Source organism: Amblyraja radiata, chromosome 2 (genome assembly GCF_010909765.2).
Source record: "Amblyraja radiata isolate CabotCenter1 chromosome 2, sAmbRad1.1.pri, whole genome shotgun sequence".
NCBI lineage: Eukaryota > Metazoa > Chordata > Chondrichthyes > Rajiformes > Rajidae > Amblyraja > Amblyraja radiata.
This window is the reverse complement of record NC_045957.1, coordinates 55,359,569-55,379,093: the sequence shown is the minus strand read 5'-3', so window position 1 is coordinate 55,379,093 and position 19,525 is coordinate 55,359,569. Positions and strand designations below refer to the sequence as shown.

The following is a 19,525-nucleotide window of genomic DNA, read 5'->3' as shown; positions in this document are numbered from 1 at the left end:
TTCACTGTCTACGATACTATGTGATGTAATCTGCAAATTTACTAATCATGCCTTGCCCATTCTCATCTAAATCGTTAATATAAACCACTAACAGCAATGGGCCCAGCACCAATCCCTGAGGCACACCACTTGTCACAGGTCTCCAGGCTGAAAATCAACCTTCCTCCAGCACCCCCAACCAGCTTCCTTCCATGAAGCCAATTCCTTCCATGAAGGCAGCTAGCTCTCCCTAGATGCCATACCATTTAACCTTCCAGAGCGGCCTAACATATGGAACCTTATCAAAGGCACTATCGAAGTCCGCATACATCATCTCCAGTGACTTCAACCTTGCCCTTGTCCACCTGCTTAGTTACTTCTTCAAAAAACTCAATTAAATTCGTCAGACACTATCTCCCACGTACCACTTAGTTTTCCACACTCTTTCTACTCAAATGCATCATTGCACGCTTCTGTGTTATGTTTCATGTATCAAGTGGCTGCCCATTTATCAGTCACTCTGCGCTGGATTATTACACCTTATTGATCACACCATTTCCAGGTTAAATATGATCTGCCAGCCATGACATTATGCCAAATACAGTTAAATCCATGTCCAAAAGAGCAGTGCTCCAAATACCAACTTCTGGGGAGACTGTTGCATGCTTCTTTGGATCTAAGAAAACAATTGTTCATCACTATGCATTTTGTTCAGTGAAGGGATCTGACCTGCCATTAGAGCTGTGTGGCAGTTTCTCCAGCATGAGGTTCAGTGACAGAACCAGTAGCGTCAATCAATTATTAAATCCAGACCTATACAGTTATGTATAGAGTCAGGATTATGCCATAAAAGCCATGTACCTTTTCATGCCTTTTTGATGATTTCACCAAAATAATGCCTTTTTCACGATCGAGTGCATAAATCGGCCTTTTTTTGCCGTTTTGCTAAAAGGTCGTGCTATTTTCTCCAATTGTACCGTGATTACAATGACGTTTTCTATGTTAACACGTTAATATTAATGTTATTATTAACTTGTTAACATAGTGTAACTTACAAGAAAATTTCCACCACCGGGGCACAACCCGGGGGCGCCACCGTCGGTCGTTCATTCGTTCGTGCCGCTGCCCGTTGGTTCAGCTTTCTCCAAGATCTATTAAAGAAAGAACTGCAGATGCTGGAAAAATCGTAGGTAGACAAAAAATGCCGGACAAACTCAGTGGGTGAGGCAGCATCTATGGAGAGAAGGAATAGGCGACATTTCGGGTCGAGACCCTTCTTCAGACTGATGTGGGGGGGTGGGGGGGGGAGAAAGGAAGAGGAGGAGACAGTTGGACTAGAAGGAGAGCTGGGAAGGGTGAGGGGGAGGAGGGAGAAGACAAGGGCTATCTAAAATTAGAGAAGTCAATGTTGATACTACTGGGGTGTAGACTACACAAGCGAAATACCCAAGCTTGTCTCCTCATTACATTTACTGCTGGGTCCAGTCGCAAATCTGAGTTTTCGAGTGATCTGTGCAAGGCACTCATTGATGCTGGAATTCCACTGTGGAAATTGGAAAACAAATCTCTCTTGGGTTCTTTTAGAGAAATACACAGAGGAACATATACCAAGCGAGTCATCATTACGGAAAAATTATGTTGACAGCAACTTCAACATTGTTGTGCAGAAAATTAGAGATGAAGTTGCATGCAACAAAATATGGATCTCAATAGACGAGACAACCGATGCTGTGAGGAGATATGCTGCCAATGTGGTCATCGGTACACTGGAGGCAGGTCAACCATCAAGGGAGTATTTGTTGACATCGGAAGTATTGGAGAAGTCAAACAGCTCAATTATTGCTCAGTTGTTTACATCTTCACTTGCTGTACTTTGGCCAGAAGTATAAAACATGAGAATGTTCTTCTGTTTGGAACTGATGCAGCTCCGTACATGAAAAAAGCTGCTCGTGCTCTTAAAGTTTTATTCCCCAAAATGTTGCATTTGACATGCTTAGCTCAAGGACTTCATAGAATTGTCAAGCACATACGTAGCTTGTTTCCAAATGTCGATCACCTAGTTTCCAATGTCAAGAGATGCCAAATGCCAAAGATATACAAGGGAAATGTGACAGGGTGATTTTAGCTAACAAAGATCTTGAAGAAATACAAAACATAGCTAAAGTTCATAAAAGGTTGTTGTAATGCACAAGATATCGACATGAATATAGAGTCGGTAGCTTGTTTCAGGTTTGCACCAGTGACCTCAGCTGAGGTAGAAAGAAGTTTTTCACAACTGAAGCATATTCTCTGATAGACGGCATAGTTGAACACCAGATAATTTTTAAGAAATGCTAGTATTTATCTGTAACCAGGTAACTTTGGTCATTTAATGTAGATTACCTTTATATTATAACTTTTAACCATATTTTGGTGGTGGAAATATATGCCTTGTTATGCCTTTTTTGTCAATAAATGCCTTTATCGTGCCTTTTTTGTAATTTTATTATGCATTTTTGCCTGCCTATTTCAGAGTTTTTTAGCGTCTAAACATCCTGGCTCTAGTTATGTATGTCCGGCAATTAATAAATGCCAGAGCTTCCCTTTGGAACCACTGGTCGCTCAAGTGTAAAAACATAGCCACAGAAATGACTACTGTAGGAAGTCCTTTGTCCTATCTTGTCCGAGCTGGTTGTGATAACATGTGGAACACTGATCATGACCATCGTTTGATGACATTAAATTTCTTGAACCTACATCAGTCCGTTGGGACCAGCTTCCTGGCGATGACCTCTGTCTATCCCTAGAGAGATATGGTATCCTAGTACACAATTGAAACTGGCTACTATGAAGCTGGACACAAAGAGCTGGAGTAACTCAGCATGTCAGGCAGCAGCTCCAGGGAAAATTGGATAACATCTCAAGTCAGGATCCTTCTTCAGAGAATTCAGTCTAAAGAAGTTTCCCAACCCAAAACATCACCTCTAGAGACGCTGTGTGACCCACTGCGTTACTCCAGCGCTTTGTCTATCTTTGGTATAAACCAGCATCTGCAGCTCTTTGTTTCTATCTTCTATACTATGAAGCTGCAGCAAGTTAGGAAAATTAATAAAATTCAATAATTTATAGCTGCAAAATTGTCTACAAAAGTTGTGGAGTTAGGCATCAGTTATATAGTTGGGTAAGAATAACTGTTTCTGTGAACATTATCGATCTCCTTAATTAAGAATGGATGTTAGTATCTGGAAGAGGTTGACATAAGGTTTACTCAACTAATATCTAAAGAAGGCCTTATGAGGAAACCATACCTGCTGGAATGTAGAAGAGTGATAACAGTTTGACCCATCGCCATCGCCATAGCAACTTACACCGTACTGAGCCATTTGGAACATCGGGAAAGCTACGTGAGGATGTTATTCATTGATTATCGCTCAGCATTCAATACAATCATTCTGGACATTTTAATCAGCAAACTGCTTGACCTAGGCCTCTCCTCCCCCATCTGCACATGGATCAAAGACTTTCTCACAAACCGCCCACAGAGAGTTAAAACCAGCCCCCACATCTCCTCCTCCATCACACTAAGCACTGGCGCACCTCAAGGCTGTGTGCTGAGTCCACTCCTTTACTGCTTATACACCTATGATTGCACACCCGCCCACTTGTCTAACACCATTATTAAATTTGCCGACGACACAACTGTCCTCGGGCTCATCTCAGGGTGGGACGAGTCAGCATACAGGGACGAAATACAGCGACTGTCAGAGTGGTGTTCAGTAAATAACCTGACACTGAACACAACCAAGACAAAGGAGCTAATACTGGACTTCAGGAGGAAACGGGACGCGGACCCGGCCCCGCTCTGCATAAATGGGGCATGTGTGGAAAGGGTGCAGGCTTTCAAATTCCTAGGAGCCCTCATATCCGAGGACCTCTCCTGGTCGGCCAACACCACTGCAACCGTCAAGAGAGCACAACAGAGACTCCACTTCCTGAGAGTGCTCAGGAGGCACAACACCAAGAAGAAGCTGCTGGTGGCCTTCTACCGGGCGACCATTGAGAGTCTACTGACATATTGCATGTCAGTGTGGTATGCTGGCTGCTCTGCTACAGATAAGAAAGCGCTCCAGAGAGTGATAAAAACAGCAGAGAGAATCACCGGCTGCCCACTGCCCTCTCTGGAGGATATAGCCACCTCACGCTACCTCAGCAGAGCCACTAAAATCATCAAAGACTCCACACACCCCGGTCACCGCCTTTTTGAACTGTTGCCCTCTGGTGGCATTACAGGTCAGCCAAAACATGCACCTCCAGTCTCAGCGACAGTTTCTTCCCCAAAGCAATCTTCACACTCAACATGAAAAACCACTGAGTATTATTCATGCTGCACTCATCCATGCTGCTACCCACCATGTACAGCACTGATTACTTACTTATTTTAATACCTAGTTTTTAACATTGTTTTTAAATTGTGTCCTGTGTTTTTATGTTTGTATATTATGCACCAATGGAGTGGCAACAACAATTTTGTTGTATGCAGTGCTTACAGTGACAAATAAAGGCATTTCAATTTCAGTTTGAATCATTCGGGATGTTGAGGGATCTTGATAGGATGGATATGGAGAGTTTTCTCTTGTGGAAGCTATAGATTACTTTTTAAAATAAGTGGGTACCCGGTTAAGACAGGTATGAGGTGATTTTTTTCCTCTGGGGTCATGAGCATTTTGATCTCCCTGCCTCAAAAGGTGGGGGGGGGAATTAAACCAGAATACTTGATTATTTTTGAGGCAGAGATTGATAAACAAGCAGGGAAGATTGCCACAGGTCGACTGATGCTACATTTACATCAGTCATGATCTTATGGTGTCAAGACTCAAATGGGGTCAAGGAAAGAGCGTTCACGTCGCGGCCCTGTTTTCACCAATCTTTCCACCACCACGCACAAGAAGCGCAAGACAGACACCATTGTGCAGATGCCGAGAAATGTGTTCAGCTCTGGCTGAACAACTTCTAATCTTTTGTGTAGACTCGATAAGAAGAAGTGGCCTTTTTCATCTCCTAATTGTTCTTCTAACTTTCTAATTGCATGCCTGGGGGACTATTTTAATCTCCAGCAAATACAATTCAGTAGCCCCTTCCACAAAGAACACCTCCTATGGGCACTGCTCTTCACCACCCATATCTTTGCAGCATCCATTCATTAAAGTCTAACATTCCTCATAGCTGGAAAGTGCTGCTTGTGTTGCGTATGTTCTATGAAGGATGCGAGGATTGCACCCATGATACTAAATGCTAAGAGTTGTGAATACCTAGTGTAGATTGATAGAATAGGTTATGCTGAAACTAGTAAGACCAATATTACAAAGGAATGCCCAATAAGCGAGTTCGGTATTCTGAAAAACGCAAGGAATCATGGGATTTGTCAAAAGTCATTCGCCATAAAGAAAAAGCGAATGAAACGCAGGCTGTATAAACTGTGTATAAATTCTTATCTTTATTCATAATTTACGTGTAAAAATATATTTAATCTGAGGAACGGTGTTGCCAGGTAGTGGGAGAGCGGGGTGTAACAGCGAGAGAGAGGGAGACAGGGGAGAGACTGGACCGGCAGAGAGACATTCTCGGCTGCTGCACGCACACAGACCTGCACCTCATCCGCAGCCAGGATCGAACCTGGGTCCCCGGCGCAGCAAGCGCTGCCGAACTGCCACTGGAGCCACTATGCACTGGTGGCAGAGTGAATGAAAAAAATTCATTCGCTCTACCACCGGTGCATAGTGGCTGCAATATATATCATCAAAAAATACTTTGTAGTTATTTGCCCGAGTTATTAGAACAGCATGCCCCAAACTGTGACCATCATCACCAAGAAGGACACGGGTAGCAATGCATGGGATACACATCATTTGTTGAATCACCTAAAACATGTATACCTGTCTGACGTGGGAGTAGATCACTGGTCCTTCGTCATTGCTGAGTGTCTATCTTGGAACTTCCTATCCAACAGATTTCCGTCAGAGGGTCAGCATTAGTTCAAAGCTCGCCACCACCTTTTCAAGGGCATTTAAATGCCTGTGAAGCACATATTCCCAAAACACCGATTATTTATGATAAAACATTAAAAGGTGATTTACAAACCCTACAGTAAACTCTGTAAGATCAGGATAATTATTTTCCATTGCTAGAGAATTAAAACAATTGGGTCAAATGTACCCCTACTTCAGACTGTGACGTAATTAATTTAAGATCACTAATATTCTAAACTATTTTTATGACTGTATGGTCAGAAATTTATTCATTTGGGTATTATAGGATAATACATTTTCCTTAATGAGAAGTAGAATTAGGGAGTTATCAGCTCCAGTACGCCTGACAGCTATATTAAAAAGTACACAAACTGCTCTAGGATCTGATCTATCACAGTACATAAAATAAAGGTGATTGTTCCTCTGCACTCTCCTGCACAAAAGAACAAATGTGTACCAATTATCTGATAGCTGACAACTGGCTTGTTAGCTGAAATCCCTACGAAAGCCAATAAAGGAGCTGCTGCTGACATAAAGAAACAATTAAGAATATTCGACTAGGGAGAAGGTAGGAACATAAAGGACAGCTGTCAGCACAAGACATTTGTAATGCATAACCACAGGTTTCCTTACTGATTTATTTATTTGTTGAAAAATTGAGAATCATCACACCTACTATGTACTCGAAGAAAGACGTGCTTTAGTAATATTTTTACAGCAAAAACAAATCAAAATTATATTCATTTAGGTGATGGACTCTGTGTATTTGCTCTGCCTCATCAATGTGCAAATTATTGACCAGATTTCATAAATAGGTTGTAATCATGAAAGTCATGAAAATGATCATGTTAGTGATGTTAGTGTTAGTCAATGTTAGTGATATTGAATAAACTGCATCACGGACTCAAGCAAACGTACATTAGATCCATTTTATTTTTTCTGAATTTTTATATTATAATATTTCTATAGAATGCATGGGGCAATCGATTAAGAGAATAGAATTCATACAAAATGAAAATCTCAATTGAGATTAAAAATAAAGCCAATGGTGTTTTATTGTCGTATATAACTTCCTTGGGGTTAAAAGTAAAATTGGATTTGGTTTTGTTTGTTAACGTCATTATGAACAAGATCAACCATGTTTACTTAGAGAATTGAAATTATTTGCTGGATAGATGTCCAGCTATTGAAATAATAAACACTTAGTGACAATGTACAGTTACATCATGATTTGGATTGGGAGGTGAAAATTCAAATGAATGTTCAAACCAGCATTTAATAAAAATCCATTGTAATCTAAGAGGAATCGTTTTAAAATGATTAGGTTAAAGTAAGTCATTGTCTCCAGAGACTTTAATGCTGGTCTACATATTTTTCTAAGATAAAGACATAGATGTATGAAGATATGGTGGATATAGAGCTGAAGTTACATGCTAGAGAGTTATTTTTTCAACAAAATGTGATGACAGCAGAGTTACAAAGCATTCATATGCATAGGCTTCTTTAATGCCTGTAATGAAAATAATTTAAAATGTACAAGCGTTTGCATATAGGGAAGTCTTAAAATATCAAATTTAACCTCAATTACTGATGATTCATGCAGTTTCTGGAATCTATTTACAAATAATCTGCAATGAGACAAAAGTTTTAATTTGACCAAAAGCAATTAGATTTTTCAAGAATAAGGCTTTGCCAGAAGCTATGACAGTGCTTCTAATAATAAGTATTGTGAAGGTGTCTCGGATCTCAAAATTACAAGCTACGCTCCCATCTATAAGGAGTAATCGGATAACATGAAGATTATTCTTAGGTATGGGAAATAAGGCATGGATATTTGCCAAAATCACCGTCATGGAAATTGGATCACAAGCAAAATAATTTTTTGCTGCATTTTTACAGCAACCTATTTGCGTACCCATTGGGATACATTCAAGTTTCTAGTCTGGAAATTTGATCCTTTAGGACCGTCGGCAACTAAACCCACAAAACCTGAGGATGCATCAATGAAGCCTTCAGCCAGAGGCCCACAGCTACATATCGATTTGAAACTTTCCCTTCAGCTCCTGTGTAAAGGATGGATGAGGAGAATGGGTGAATAGACCAACCGACTCTCAGTTGTAGGATGTGGAAAGGGCACATTGGAAACACTGACCTCATGGGTGATTTTGGTGCATGAAATCAAAAGGAGGATGTGACAGCTTAAAATGGGACAGGTCACATTAATGAATTTCCATAATCATCATTATGAAAACTGACTTGACTATCAACATTTCTTGAGATTAAATGTCATCTACTACCCTGAAGCCCAGTTCCACATTCTTCTTATCGAGTCCTCATCACAAGATTAGAAATTGTTCAGCCAGAACTGAGCACACTTCTCGCCATTTGCAGACAATGGCGTCTTGTGCTTCTTGTGCGTAGTGGTGGAAAGATTGGTGGAAACAGGGCCGCGACATGAACGCTCTTTCGTTGACCCCATTTCCACATTGAATCAAGGTCATATTGTTGTTTCTACTTGCAGAGGGCTAATGGGACTTGGCCTTCCGCTGCATTGGCCCCATAACCTTTAGTCCTTTATTTTATGCAGTGAAGGCATTGTAACTTGAAACTGATTTGTCTTTGTGCATTACTAGTAAATGATTATTTGAGTTCTATGTGTGCAGTCCAGGAGAAGAGAGATCAACTAGTGGATTTTAAACTTGTATTTGATTTATGGAGAGAAGGATAAAAACATTTGGCCTTTGGAATATTTTTTAGAATCTTAGGGATTTTGTTTCCCTAATTGTTATGTACATTTACATCTTTATAACATGAAGATAAATTGAATGACATCTTTCCCTCAGTCTTTATAGCATTTTTCAATTTTCTTTTTTTTTTAAATCTAGCCACGATTTACCAAATCAATTTAGATCTATCTTCTGATTAAGTTTATTTTATGCTGGAAATACATTTAATCTTGGCATTTGTGACAGAATTTTTACAATATATTATCTTCAAACACATAATTATTTATGACTCGCCACTTTAAACGTGTTTTCTTAAAGTTTAATGTACCTCAACTATTTTGTCATTACGATGACGTGCAGGTTTGTAGGTTAATGGGCCTTTGAAAATTGCCCCGAGTGGATGCGAAAGTGGAGTAACATAGAACTAGTGTAAATGGGTGATTAATGATTGGTGTTGACTCGGTATGCCATAGGGTCCTATCCAGGCTGTATCTTTAAATAAATAAATACAATGGAGGTTCATTACATTTAAAGCATTGGAGAGAATGCAGAGGTTACTGAGAAATTCCAGGAGATGTCACAGTGGGACAGCTGGTTGTGTCTAAGGACAGCCTGCGATAAAGACAATGTCAGTTGAGGTTGAGTCCATTTCTTTTGTATCCTCAGTCTCTGAAATTTGTGCATGGCCGGCTTTGAATGCCAAGGTCCTCAAATGATCATTTAGGCTGCATAATACATTCAACAAAGTTGTGGTTCTGAATCTCATTGTTTGGAGGAACTCTAGAAGGTGCAGGGAAATGCAGGAGCAGACATGAAGACCGTAATGATTTCTTTACCAGAAATAGAATATAACTGTTCAACTCGCTAAAAAATCCAACTTAACAAGGAGAAGCACATACAATTGTAATATGTAAGAAAATCGCAGCAGCAAAACCAAAAATGGTTTTCTACGGGGAACGATGCCAGAGTCTAATACGGTTTTCTTCATCTAATTCAAGCGTACTTCCATTGCAACAACTCCAAATGCTGTTTCTACTTTGCTGCATCTGAAACGTTACCAGCTAAGCGTCATCCAAACAAATTTTCAAACTGGAGAACGGTATTCCTAGGAAGAAGCGGACCAATCTGACTGCAGAAAAGATGTTAGGCAATTTACGTCATCCATAACTCTTGCATGGGTTTTTGAAAGCAGAAGCATTGAAATCCACTTGTCTTTATCAAAACAGCTCATTAAAGATGGTGAGGAGAAAGGTAATTTGTCGATAGTAAGAGGTTACTGACAAATTGAAGCAGAAACTTTATACAGTTGGAATGTTTCAACTACTTCCCTCCGGCAGACGTTACAAGGCCTTCTACGCCCGAACCTCTAGACTCAGGAACAGTTTTATCCCAAGAGCTATAGCAGCTCTGAACCGGCCCTAATGAGTGCCCCCCCCCACCCACTCCCTTTGGACAGTCTCCCTCAGATGGTCACGTCAATCAATTCAGCTTGCTTATTTATGTATTGTATGTATTTACCTTTCTTGTACATCAGTGGAGCTGCACACTAAATCTCGTTGCACTGACGTGCAATGACAATAAAAGATATTATTATTATTATTATTATGTTGGTATCAAAATCTAGGTTCGTATTTAATTATGGAGATTTCTCATTAGTTTCTTCTTTGGTACTCAATATACATTGTTTTTAGATTAACAAATTACAAATTAATAGACAATAGACAATAGGTCCAGGAGTAGGCCATTTGGCCCTACGAGCCAGCACCGCCATTCAATGTGATCATGGCTGATCATCCCCAATCAGTACCCCGTTCCTGCCTTCTCCCCATATCCCCTGACTCTGCTATTTTTAAGAGCCCTATAATGCTCTCTCTTGAAAGCATCCAGAGAACCTGCCTCCACCACCCTCTGCGGCAGAGAATTCCACAGACTCACCACTCTCTGTGAGAAAAAAGTGTTTCCTCGTCTCCGTTCTAAATGGCTTACTCCTTATTCTTAAACTGGGGCCCCTGGTTCTGGACTCCCCCAACATCGGGAACATGTTTCCTGCTTTTAGCGTGTCCAAGCCCTTAACAATCTTATATGTTTCAATGAGATGCCCTCTCATCCTTCTAAACTCCAGAGTGTACAAGCCCAGCCATCCCGGGAATTAACCTTGTAAACCTACGCTGCACTCCCTCAATAGCAAGAATGTCCTTCCTCAAATTAGGGGACCAAAACTGCACACAATACTCCAGGTGTGGTCTCACTAGGGCTCTGTACAACTGCAGAAGGACCTCTTTGCTCCTATATTCGATTCCTCTTGTTATTAAGGCTTGTTATAAATTCTTAGTAGGTTGACCGTATTCCAGCTATCTAGTTGATAGCCTATCAGTAGCAATGTTTTTGCTGGTATTAATCAAAAGAAACATTGATATAATGAATGAAACTTTATTTCTGTAGAATTTATCTAGCAAATAAATGTTCAGCTGAACTTGAGGTAGAATTGTCATCCATAGGAAAGATTAAAGCATTGTTTAGGATTTTGCCTCGCCTGATTCCCACAGATTCACACTCTTTACCTTTGACTACCTCAAAACCAACAGATGTCAGATTTGATCACTTTAAAGTCTTATTGCCTGACTCTTGTTACATAATGATTATCTTTTTTTTCAAAATCTTTGTATAGAAGTTGGGATGTAATGTTAAAATTGTACAAGGCATTGGTGAGGCCAATTCTGGAGTATGGTGTACAATTTTGGTCGCCTAATTATAGGAAGGATGTCAACAAAATAGAGAGAGTACAGAGGAGATTTACTAGAATGTTGCCTGGGTTTCAGCAACTAAGTTACAGAGAAAGGTTGAACAAGTTAGGGCTTTATTCTTTGGAGCGCAGAAGGTTAAGGGGGGACTTGATAGAGGTTTTTAAAATGATGAGAGGGATAGACAGAGTTGACGTGGAAAAGCTTTTCCCACTGAGAGTAGGGAAGATTCAAACAAGGGGACATGACTTGAGAATTAAGGGACTGAAGTTTAGGGGTAACATGAGGGGGAACTTCTTTACTCAGAGAGTGGTAGCTGTGTGGAATGAGCTTCCAGTGAAGGTGGTGGAGGCAGGTTCGTTTTTATCATTTAAAAATAAATTGGATAGTTATATGGATGGGAAAGGAATGGAGGGTTATGGTCTGAGCGCAGGTATATGGGACTAGGGGAGATTATGTGTTCGGCACGGACTAGAGGGGTCGAGATGGCCTGTTTCCGTGCTGTAATTGTTATATGTTATATGGTTATAAGATCTGTATAAAATTGTACGTATCAATATAACTTTATGTTGAGCCTTACACTTTTTGTATTATTTACCTGTAGAGTGTTTCAACTTTACTGTAGTTCCCAACCTTTGAATTTTTTTAATGGAACCAAGTACAAAGTTCCTGCTGCCCAAACTGAATTTCGTACATACTACAGTCCCACATTAACCACATAGATTCATCTCCAGATTTCTACGGCTCAATTTGAGGGCCATGCAACTGATGAAACATTAACATTTAAATTTATTTTTATATATAACCAGTTTTAATTGGTTTTAATTTGCTGAAATGAACATATCTTTATCTGTAAAGATCCACTGGCATCTGCTTAATATAACCATCACTGTTCGGCTAACTTGCCATAAGGCTAATAATAATTGCCATAAGGCTAAAAATAATAAATAAAGCTAATTAATTTTTACAAGTCTTAGTATTCAGTCAGTGGTACTTGCTGTTATTTGGCATTTTATTCGCAGCCGTTAAATCTGCTTATCCGTTATTTTTTTAATTAAAAATAAATGAATTGTTTTAGCCTGTATTTGATTATCAGTTTAGTGGAGCAAACTGTGAGACTTCTATCACAGTCTTAAAACAATTAGTTACTGTGTTTGATTGCAGTACATCTTATATCTTTTTTTTAATAATCCACTTAATAATAATGATTAGAGTGATGGTTGCTGAGTTCTAAACACAAACTGGTTTATTTAACAATGTGGCTTTCAGTAGAATGTTGTACTGAATTAATTGCTTCTACTTCATTAACATCACAAAATTAACAAAGATGTTGAATCAATGTTTTTCTCATAAACACTTTGATAGTTTGGTTTGAGGGATTTGAGTAGCTGTAAGAAAATATTGTGTTTGACAAAGTGGATTGGAGAGTGTTGTTTCAGTTTGAGCTTGCTGTCTGATGGTAGTCTACCTGTCTATGCATCTGTCTGTCACAGCAATTGGACCATATCACAGAATAAGGGTTTTGGCTTTGGTTGTCTGAAGAAGGGTCTCAACCCGAGACGTCACCCATACCCTTCTCTCTCGTGATGCTGCCTGTCCCGCTGAGTTACTCCAGCTTTTTGTGTCTATCTTTGGTTGACATTCCTCTGCTGGAGTGGAAGATTGCAACCTTCATGTGGTCCGCCCTGTTTCGACGAATGCAATCAACCCGGCATGCACAATCAAATAAGTTAAAATAGAACAAGTTGTCCGACAACTTTAGGCTGTGCACGCCATACGCAAGAAGAAGAAGATTCATCTGCTTCCTTAATTGCATGTTCATCAAAAGGTGTTGGCAACACCTATATATATAAATTGGATTTCGGCACACAGTGGTGTGCATGCACAAGTAATGTGTAACTTTGATATTCTTAAAACTGATGTACATTTTTTATACCAATATTTTTCACAAGTTAATCGGTCCCCTTAGTTTAATTATAAAGTGTCATATAATCTTGCAGAAATATCAGTAAAATGAAATACTGCATGCAAGATATATATGAGGCACGAGCAACATTCAATGATGAATGTTACATGCATGTACTGTATAGAGAGGACAACCAGGTTTATGGCTGTTGTAATGTTCTGGCTCCTTACGTGAATAACATTTGCATGGACCAGACCTGGATAGTGAATCAGCCTTCCAGTTTCCCTGGAAACGAGTTCAAAAACGAGTATTGTAACATGTATTCAAGTATGAATCGCTTCGGCCAGGCTGAATTTTTTAGTGACAGAAAAGATGTTTTTTGTCAAGATGAATCACCATTGTTCTCTTCGAAAAAAGGTATAGTCCATGGTTAGATTTATTTTTAATCTTCTGATTTGCCCTGTATGTTTACCATTAACCCTGAATTGAAGTGGCTGTTGAATGTTTTGCTGTGCGTGAGGATTTATCAGATGCCTGACACCCAAGTTCATGCTTGTGATTTTAAACTAATTTAGTGCGAAATTATGAAGTAATTACTTTTGGTGTAATTTCACAAAAGTATTAAAGTATAAGCTCTTAAGTTGGCAAATAGTGTTTAGGATTCTGCAATGGTGTGCTGTAAAATTACTCGCCATTCTGTAACAGGTTAGCCAATCAAAATGTCATTTAGAATTTTTAGCTCAATGTTGAAAATGCAAAGGTGTCTAGTTTTAATATAGTACAATCACACCACACTTTATTATAGCAAGAAAGATATAACTACATTTGTCAGGAGCTTAGTGCTGTATACTATAATTTATTTTAAAAAAGACGTACGTTTCTAAATAAATGGCATTATCAATACTGTGTATATTATTTAATCTGACAGAAAATAAGACTTCACAGTGCAAAGATTTAACAGCATTTCTTATCCATTGAGGTCATTTCTAGCTCATACATATTTGTACCAATCTTTGTGTTTTTTTTAAATAATACTGATAAATCATAGTGCCATGCCACATTGCTGGAGGATTTTTTTTTAATGAAAGCAAAGTAAATCAAAAAGTACCGATTTGCCAATACCAAACACTGTAGTATGAAATGGTTCTCCAGAGTTCTGATGGTGTAGTGGGGATTTGAAACCTGGATGGCGCACAAGGTGGGCACTGACTTAAATAATATCAAATAGAGGAAATGATGTGATAGAACGAGATGGGCTGAAAGCTAGAATTAAAAATAAATCGTCTATCAGGTGTCCATTATAGTATTTTTTGTGGCGTGTCCAATATTATAACGAAGCTATGAGAGCATCCCTAGATTTGTGAGAATCATTTTGTCTTGGTTGCATATTGCTTTGTAGAAAAATAAGTCATGGGAAGAAGCAATGTTTGGTGCAGACGGGTACCTGAACTTTGGGAAACAGAACCGGCAAAAGATATGGGGAAAAATATGGGGAAAAATTAGAGGAGAACCAGCAGAAATGAGAATTGTGACCCAAAATCAGAGTGAGCAAGTATGAGTGTGATGGGTGCACATGCCTTGCTGCAGATTCTAACCTAGGCAACCGTTTCAGATAAACTCATCACAGAAGAAAGTCATATAATTAATGAGCTCATAATATGATTTCATTTTAATTGTTTATATTTATCTTGAATCACGCAGAATTTTTTTCTATAAAGTGGCTGTAAGTGCAGCTTATTAGCTATAATATTTGAAAAATATTACCATGAAATTATTATTGGAAACTTGACCCTAAAAATTATTATTTAGGAGAGCTATTACAATATTGCTCTAGCGATTCAGGTTCAATCCTGACCTTCAGTGTTATCTGTGTGACATTTGTACATTTGGCCTTTGACCATGTAGGTTTCCTTCGGTTTTCTCCCACGTCCAAAGGATATACATGTGGGTATATTGCTGGCCACTGTACATTGCCCCTTTAGGAGGTAGAATCTGGGGGAATTTATGGGAATTAGGGTTTGTTGGATTAGTGTCAACAGGTGTTGATGGTCAGCACAAACTCGGTGGGCTATAAGGTCCATGCTGTATTATTCTATGTGTCTATGCTTTGTGGATATGCCACACAGTGGTATACACATGTTGTGCCTTCCTCAGCCTTGGCCTATAAATGCCACAACACTGCTTGTTTTGTGCTACCAGCCAAGAATTCTGCAGTATTTTGCTTCAATTATATTAGAATTTGCTTCATCCTTGCCTGGGGAAGCAAAGAAAAAATAGGTCATTTTTTTTCTAATTTCTTTCTATATCTGTGCTGGAAAAACAGATGAAGAAATCGCATTAGGATAAGATTAGACTTGGTTGTGATTCCCAAGACCGATTAACTTCCCAATCTAGCCTCATACTGAACCAATTGGGCCTGATGAGATTATATTCTGTAAAAACTGGCACCTTTTGGAAAAAGCGTGGTGGCGGGTGGGAGATCTACCCATTGAACAACTGCTCTCCTTCCCAGTACCCTGATAGGAGATTAGGCGGTGAGTGTTGTTGAGAAGAAGGTGAGAAAGAAGGAAATGTGAGAACGTTTTACATTTTGTTTTGGCTATCATTAGCTCTTAACTGATCAGGAAACTCAATGATAAAGTAGAATTTGCAGCGAATAATGTAGTAAGTAACAATGCATCAATAAGAGGGAGCCTAATCATCTACCCTTAACATTCAATTAAATTACTGTTGCCAACTTCCACACATCGTGGGTGGGGGGGGGGGGGGGGGGGGGGGGGGGGGGTACCACCAGTAACCAAAAACTCATATGAGATCCCACCCCAACATCAGTCTGAAGAAGGGTCTCGACCCGAAACGTCACCTATTTCCTTCGCTCCATAGATGCTGCCTCACCCGCTGAGTTTCTCCAGCATTTTTATCTACCTTCGATTTTCCAGCATCTGCAGTTCCTTCTTAAACATAAATAATTATTTCTAGACAAGTACCTTGATTAGAAACATTTAGCATTTCGTCCTTCTATATGTTTACAGATCTAAGTACATTGTTTTTGGTATAAATCCAATTAAAGTCATGGAAAAGGTTAAAACAGTGTAAACCCATTTTCCAAAATACTGTCAGGAGACTTTCTATTACTAAATGTCTGCCCTTTGATGAAAGGTTACATTTTGACCTTGGTTTCTTCATAGGCATTCTTGGTGGACTTGAAGGATCTTATTTTAGTCATTGCACCTTAGTAGATATTTTTGTAACGTATAATTTCCCTTTGTGTCATTTTGAAGGTTATATTCCAAGTTATCTGGACAAAGATGAGCTTTGTGTTGTGTGTGCTGACAAGGCCACAGGATATCATTATCGTTGCATCACCTGTGAAGGGTGTAAGGTAAGGACACCGGCAATCTCAAATGCTGTAAAACTGTTCACAGACCTCAACGTGTTATCCTACCACATTGTTTCATTGTAAGTACTTCCCTCTACTTGGGTATTGTCTCCCCTTTTTAAACTGACCCTTAAATCAGTCCTCTTTCATGTTTACTTCTCCCACCATCCTTTCCTCTCAAGATCTCGATCGTGTTGTTATGTCCCAGAATCACGCCTTTTTTTAAAAGCGATATAAGAGATTTTACTCATGACTTGATACCGAAGTAGATTTTAAATAATAAAATGTATACTCTGATTCCGAACGGGAATAAGGTTGGACTGGGCAACGTCCACAATTTCTTGCAGTCTTGGATGGAGCTGTCCCCAATACTCAATACAGTATTTAATATTTCCTGTTTTAATCTAATGTGCATTTTTGTATATGTGATATATTGAGACAGTATTGCTGAAGAGCTGCACAGTCAGAAGGATGGAAATCATGTGCACTTGCATCAGAAGAGAACAGTGCCTAAAGACAATATGGACATTTACAGCTACTCTTTGGCAGAGGTTTGACACTGCTGGCAGCAGGTCATGTTGATAGAGCACTCAGAAATTTTATTAACTCCACCTTTTGCTAATTCAGCATCATCTGGTCAATCATCCAACCTGCTGCTCAGATGTACTGGCATCAGCCTTCATCCAGTTGATGCTGGATCCTACGATAGCCAGTCTTTAGATGATAAATTAATTTCACATGCTATCAGAAAACTGTTAAGAGCACTGAACACAAGAAAGTCTATGGAGCTCAATAAAATCCAGCTGCTATACTGAAGACATGGGATCCAGAACTAGCTGCGTCTCTGGCCAAACTGTTGTAAGGGAGTTTCAGCACTGGCATCAAACCGAACATGTGGGAAATCGCCCAGGTTTACTGAAAGGTGAGGGAAGAGTGACTAATCTGGACATCAAGTCAAGTCAAGTCATGTCATGTTTATTTGTCACATACGCATACAAGATGTGCAGTGAAATGAAAGTGGCAATGCTCGCGGACTTTTGTGCAAAAAGACAAACAACCAAACAACCAAACAAACTATAAACACAATCATAACACACATATACCTTTACATAATAAATAATGGAAGGAAAAACGTTCAGTAGAGTTAGTCCCTGGTGAGATAGGCATTTACAGTCCGAATGGCCTCTGGGAAGAAACTCCTTCTCATCCTCTCCGTTCTCACCGCATGGCAACGGAGGCGTTTGCCTGACCATAGCAGCTGGAACAGTCCGTTGCAGGGGTGGAAGGGGTCTCTCATGATATTGTTGGCTCTGGAGTTGAACCTCCTGATGTATAGTTCCTGCAGGGGGGAAAGTGAAGTTCCCATAGTGCGTTCGGCAGAGCCTTCTTGTCCTTGGCAGAGCAATTCCCAAACCAGATGGTAATGTTCCCGGACAAGATGCTTTCCACCGCCGCTGCGTAGAAGCACTGGAGGATCCTCGGAGACACTCTGAATTTCCTCAATTGCCTGAGGTGGTAAAGGCGCTGCCTTGCCTTACTCACGAGTGCTGAGGCGTGTGATGCCCATGTCATATCCTCGGAGATGTGGACTCCCAGATATTTAAAACAGTTCACCCTATCCACAGGATCCCCATTTATCCTCAATGGAGTGTACGTCCTCGGATGATGTGCCCTCCTAAAGTCCATGATCAGCTCCTTTGTTTTTTTGATGTTCAAGAGGAGGCTGTTATCCTGGCACCAGAGTGCTAGATCAGCCACCTCCTCCCGGTAGGCCTTCTCATCGTTGTCAGAGATCAGGCCCACCACCACAGTGTCATCAGCAAACTTAATTATTGAGTTGGAGCTGAACCTAGCCACACAGTCATGTGTGTACTGGGAGTACAATAGGGGGCTGAGGACGCAACCCTGGGGCGATCCTGTGCTCAGGGTAAGGGACTTTGATGTATTCCCTCCCATCTTGACTACCTGGGGCCTGGCGGTGAGAAAGTCCAGGACCCAGGCACACAGGGAGGTGTTGAGTCCCAATTCCATTAGCTTCCCGGCCAGTCTGGTGGGGACTATCGTGTTGAAGGCTGAACTGTAGTTTATGAACAGCATCCTCACGTAGCCCCCCTTCTGGCTGTCCAGATGGGAGAGAGCGGTGTGCAAGACCTGGGAGACCGCATCGTCCGTGGATCTGTTCGGACGGTATGCGAACTGCAACGGGTCCATGTTCCGAGGGAGGAAGGCACAGATGTGTTTCTTCACCAGCCTCTCAAAGCATTTCATGACTACCGAGGTAAGGGCCACCGGACGGTAGTCATTCAGACAGGCAGGGGAGGCATTTTTTGGTACCGGTACAATGATGGATTTTGTGAAGCAGGCAGGGACCACGGACTTGTCCAGGGAGAGGTTGAATAATGTAGTGAGCACTGGAGCTAGCTGCGTAGCACAGGACTTGAGTACTCGCCCCGAGATGCCATCGGGGCCTGCAGCTTTTCTCATGTTCACCCGTGTCAGAGCCCTCCTCACGTCGTGCTCGGACATCAACACAACATCAAGGAAGCCTGGCTAAATTGATGCCAATGAGCATCAAGAGAAAAACACTAAGTAGTTGAATATACAACCCATGCCTAGGTACATAATTATTAGTGTTCGAAGTCTGTTATCATGGTCAGGATTTCACTACAGGAGTTCCTTGAGGCTTTGGCGGTGGTCTAACCATCTTCAACTGTTTTGAAGCATTGGCAAATGGAATTTAATCCTAGCAAGTACAAGGCGATGCATTTCGGAAGTCAGATAGGAGTGGA

The 19,525-nt window shown here is 40.4% G+C and overlaps 1 protein-coding gene across 4 annotated transcripts in view; it reads left to right on the top strand.

Annotated features, from left to right (window-relative positions):
* thrb (thyroid hormone receptor beta) overlaps nucleotides 1-19,525 on the top strand; it is a 238,234-nt gene that overhangs the window by 185,156 nt on the left and 33,553 nt on the right. For all 4 annotated transcript variants that reach the window (XM_033046930.1, XM_033046913.1, XM_033046922.1 and 1 more), the window contains exon 4: nucleotides 16,639-16,739. In XM_033046930.1, coding sequence (XP_032902821.1) covers nucleotides 16,639-16,739 — 101 coding nt within the window. The remainder of the gene's footprint in view (nucleotides 1-16,638; nucleotides 16,740-19,525) is intronic.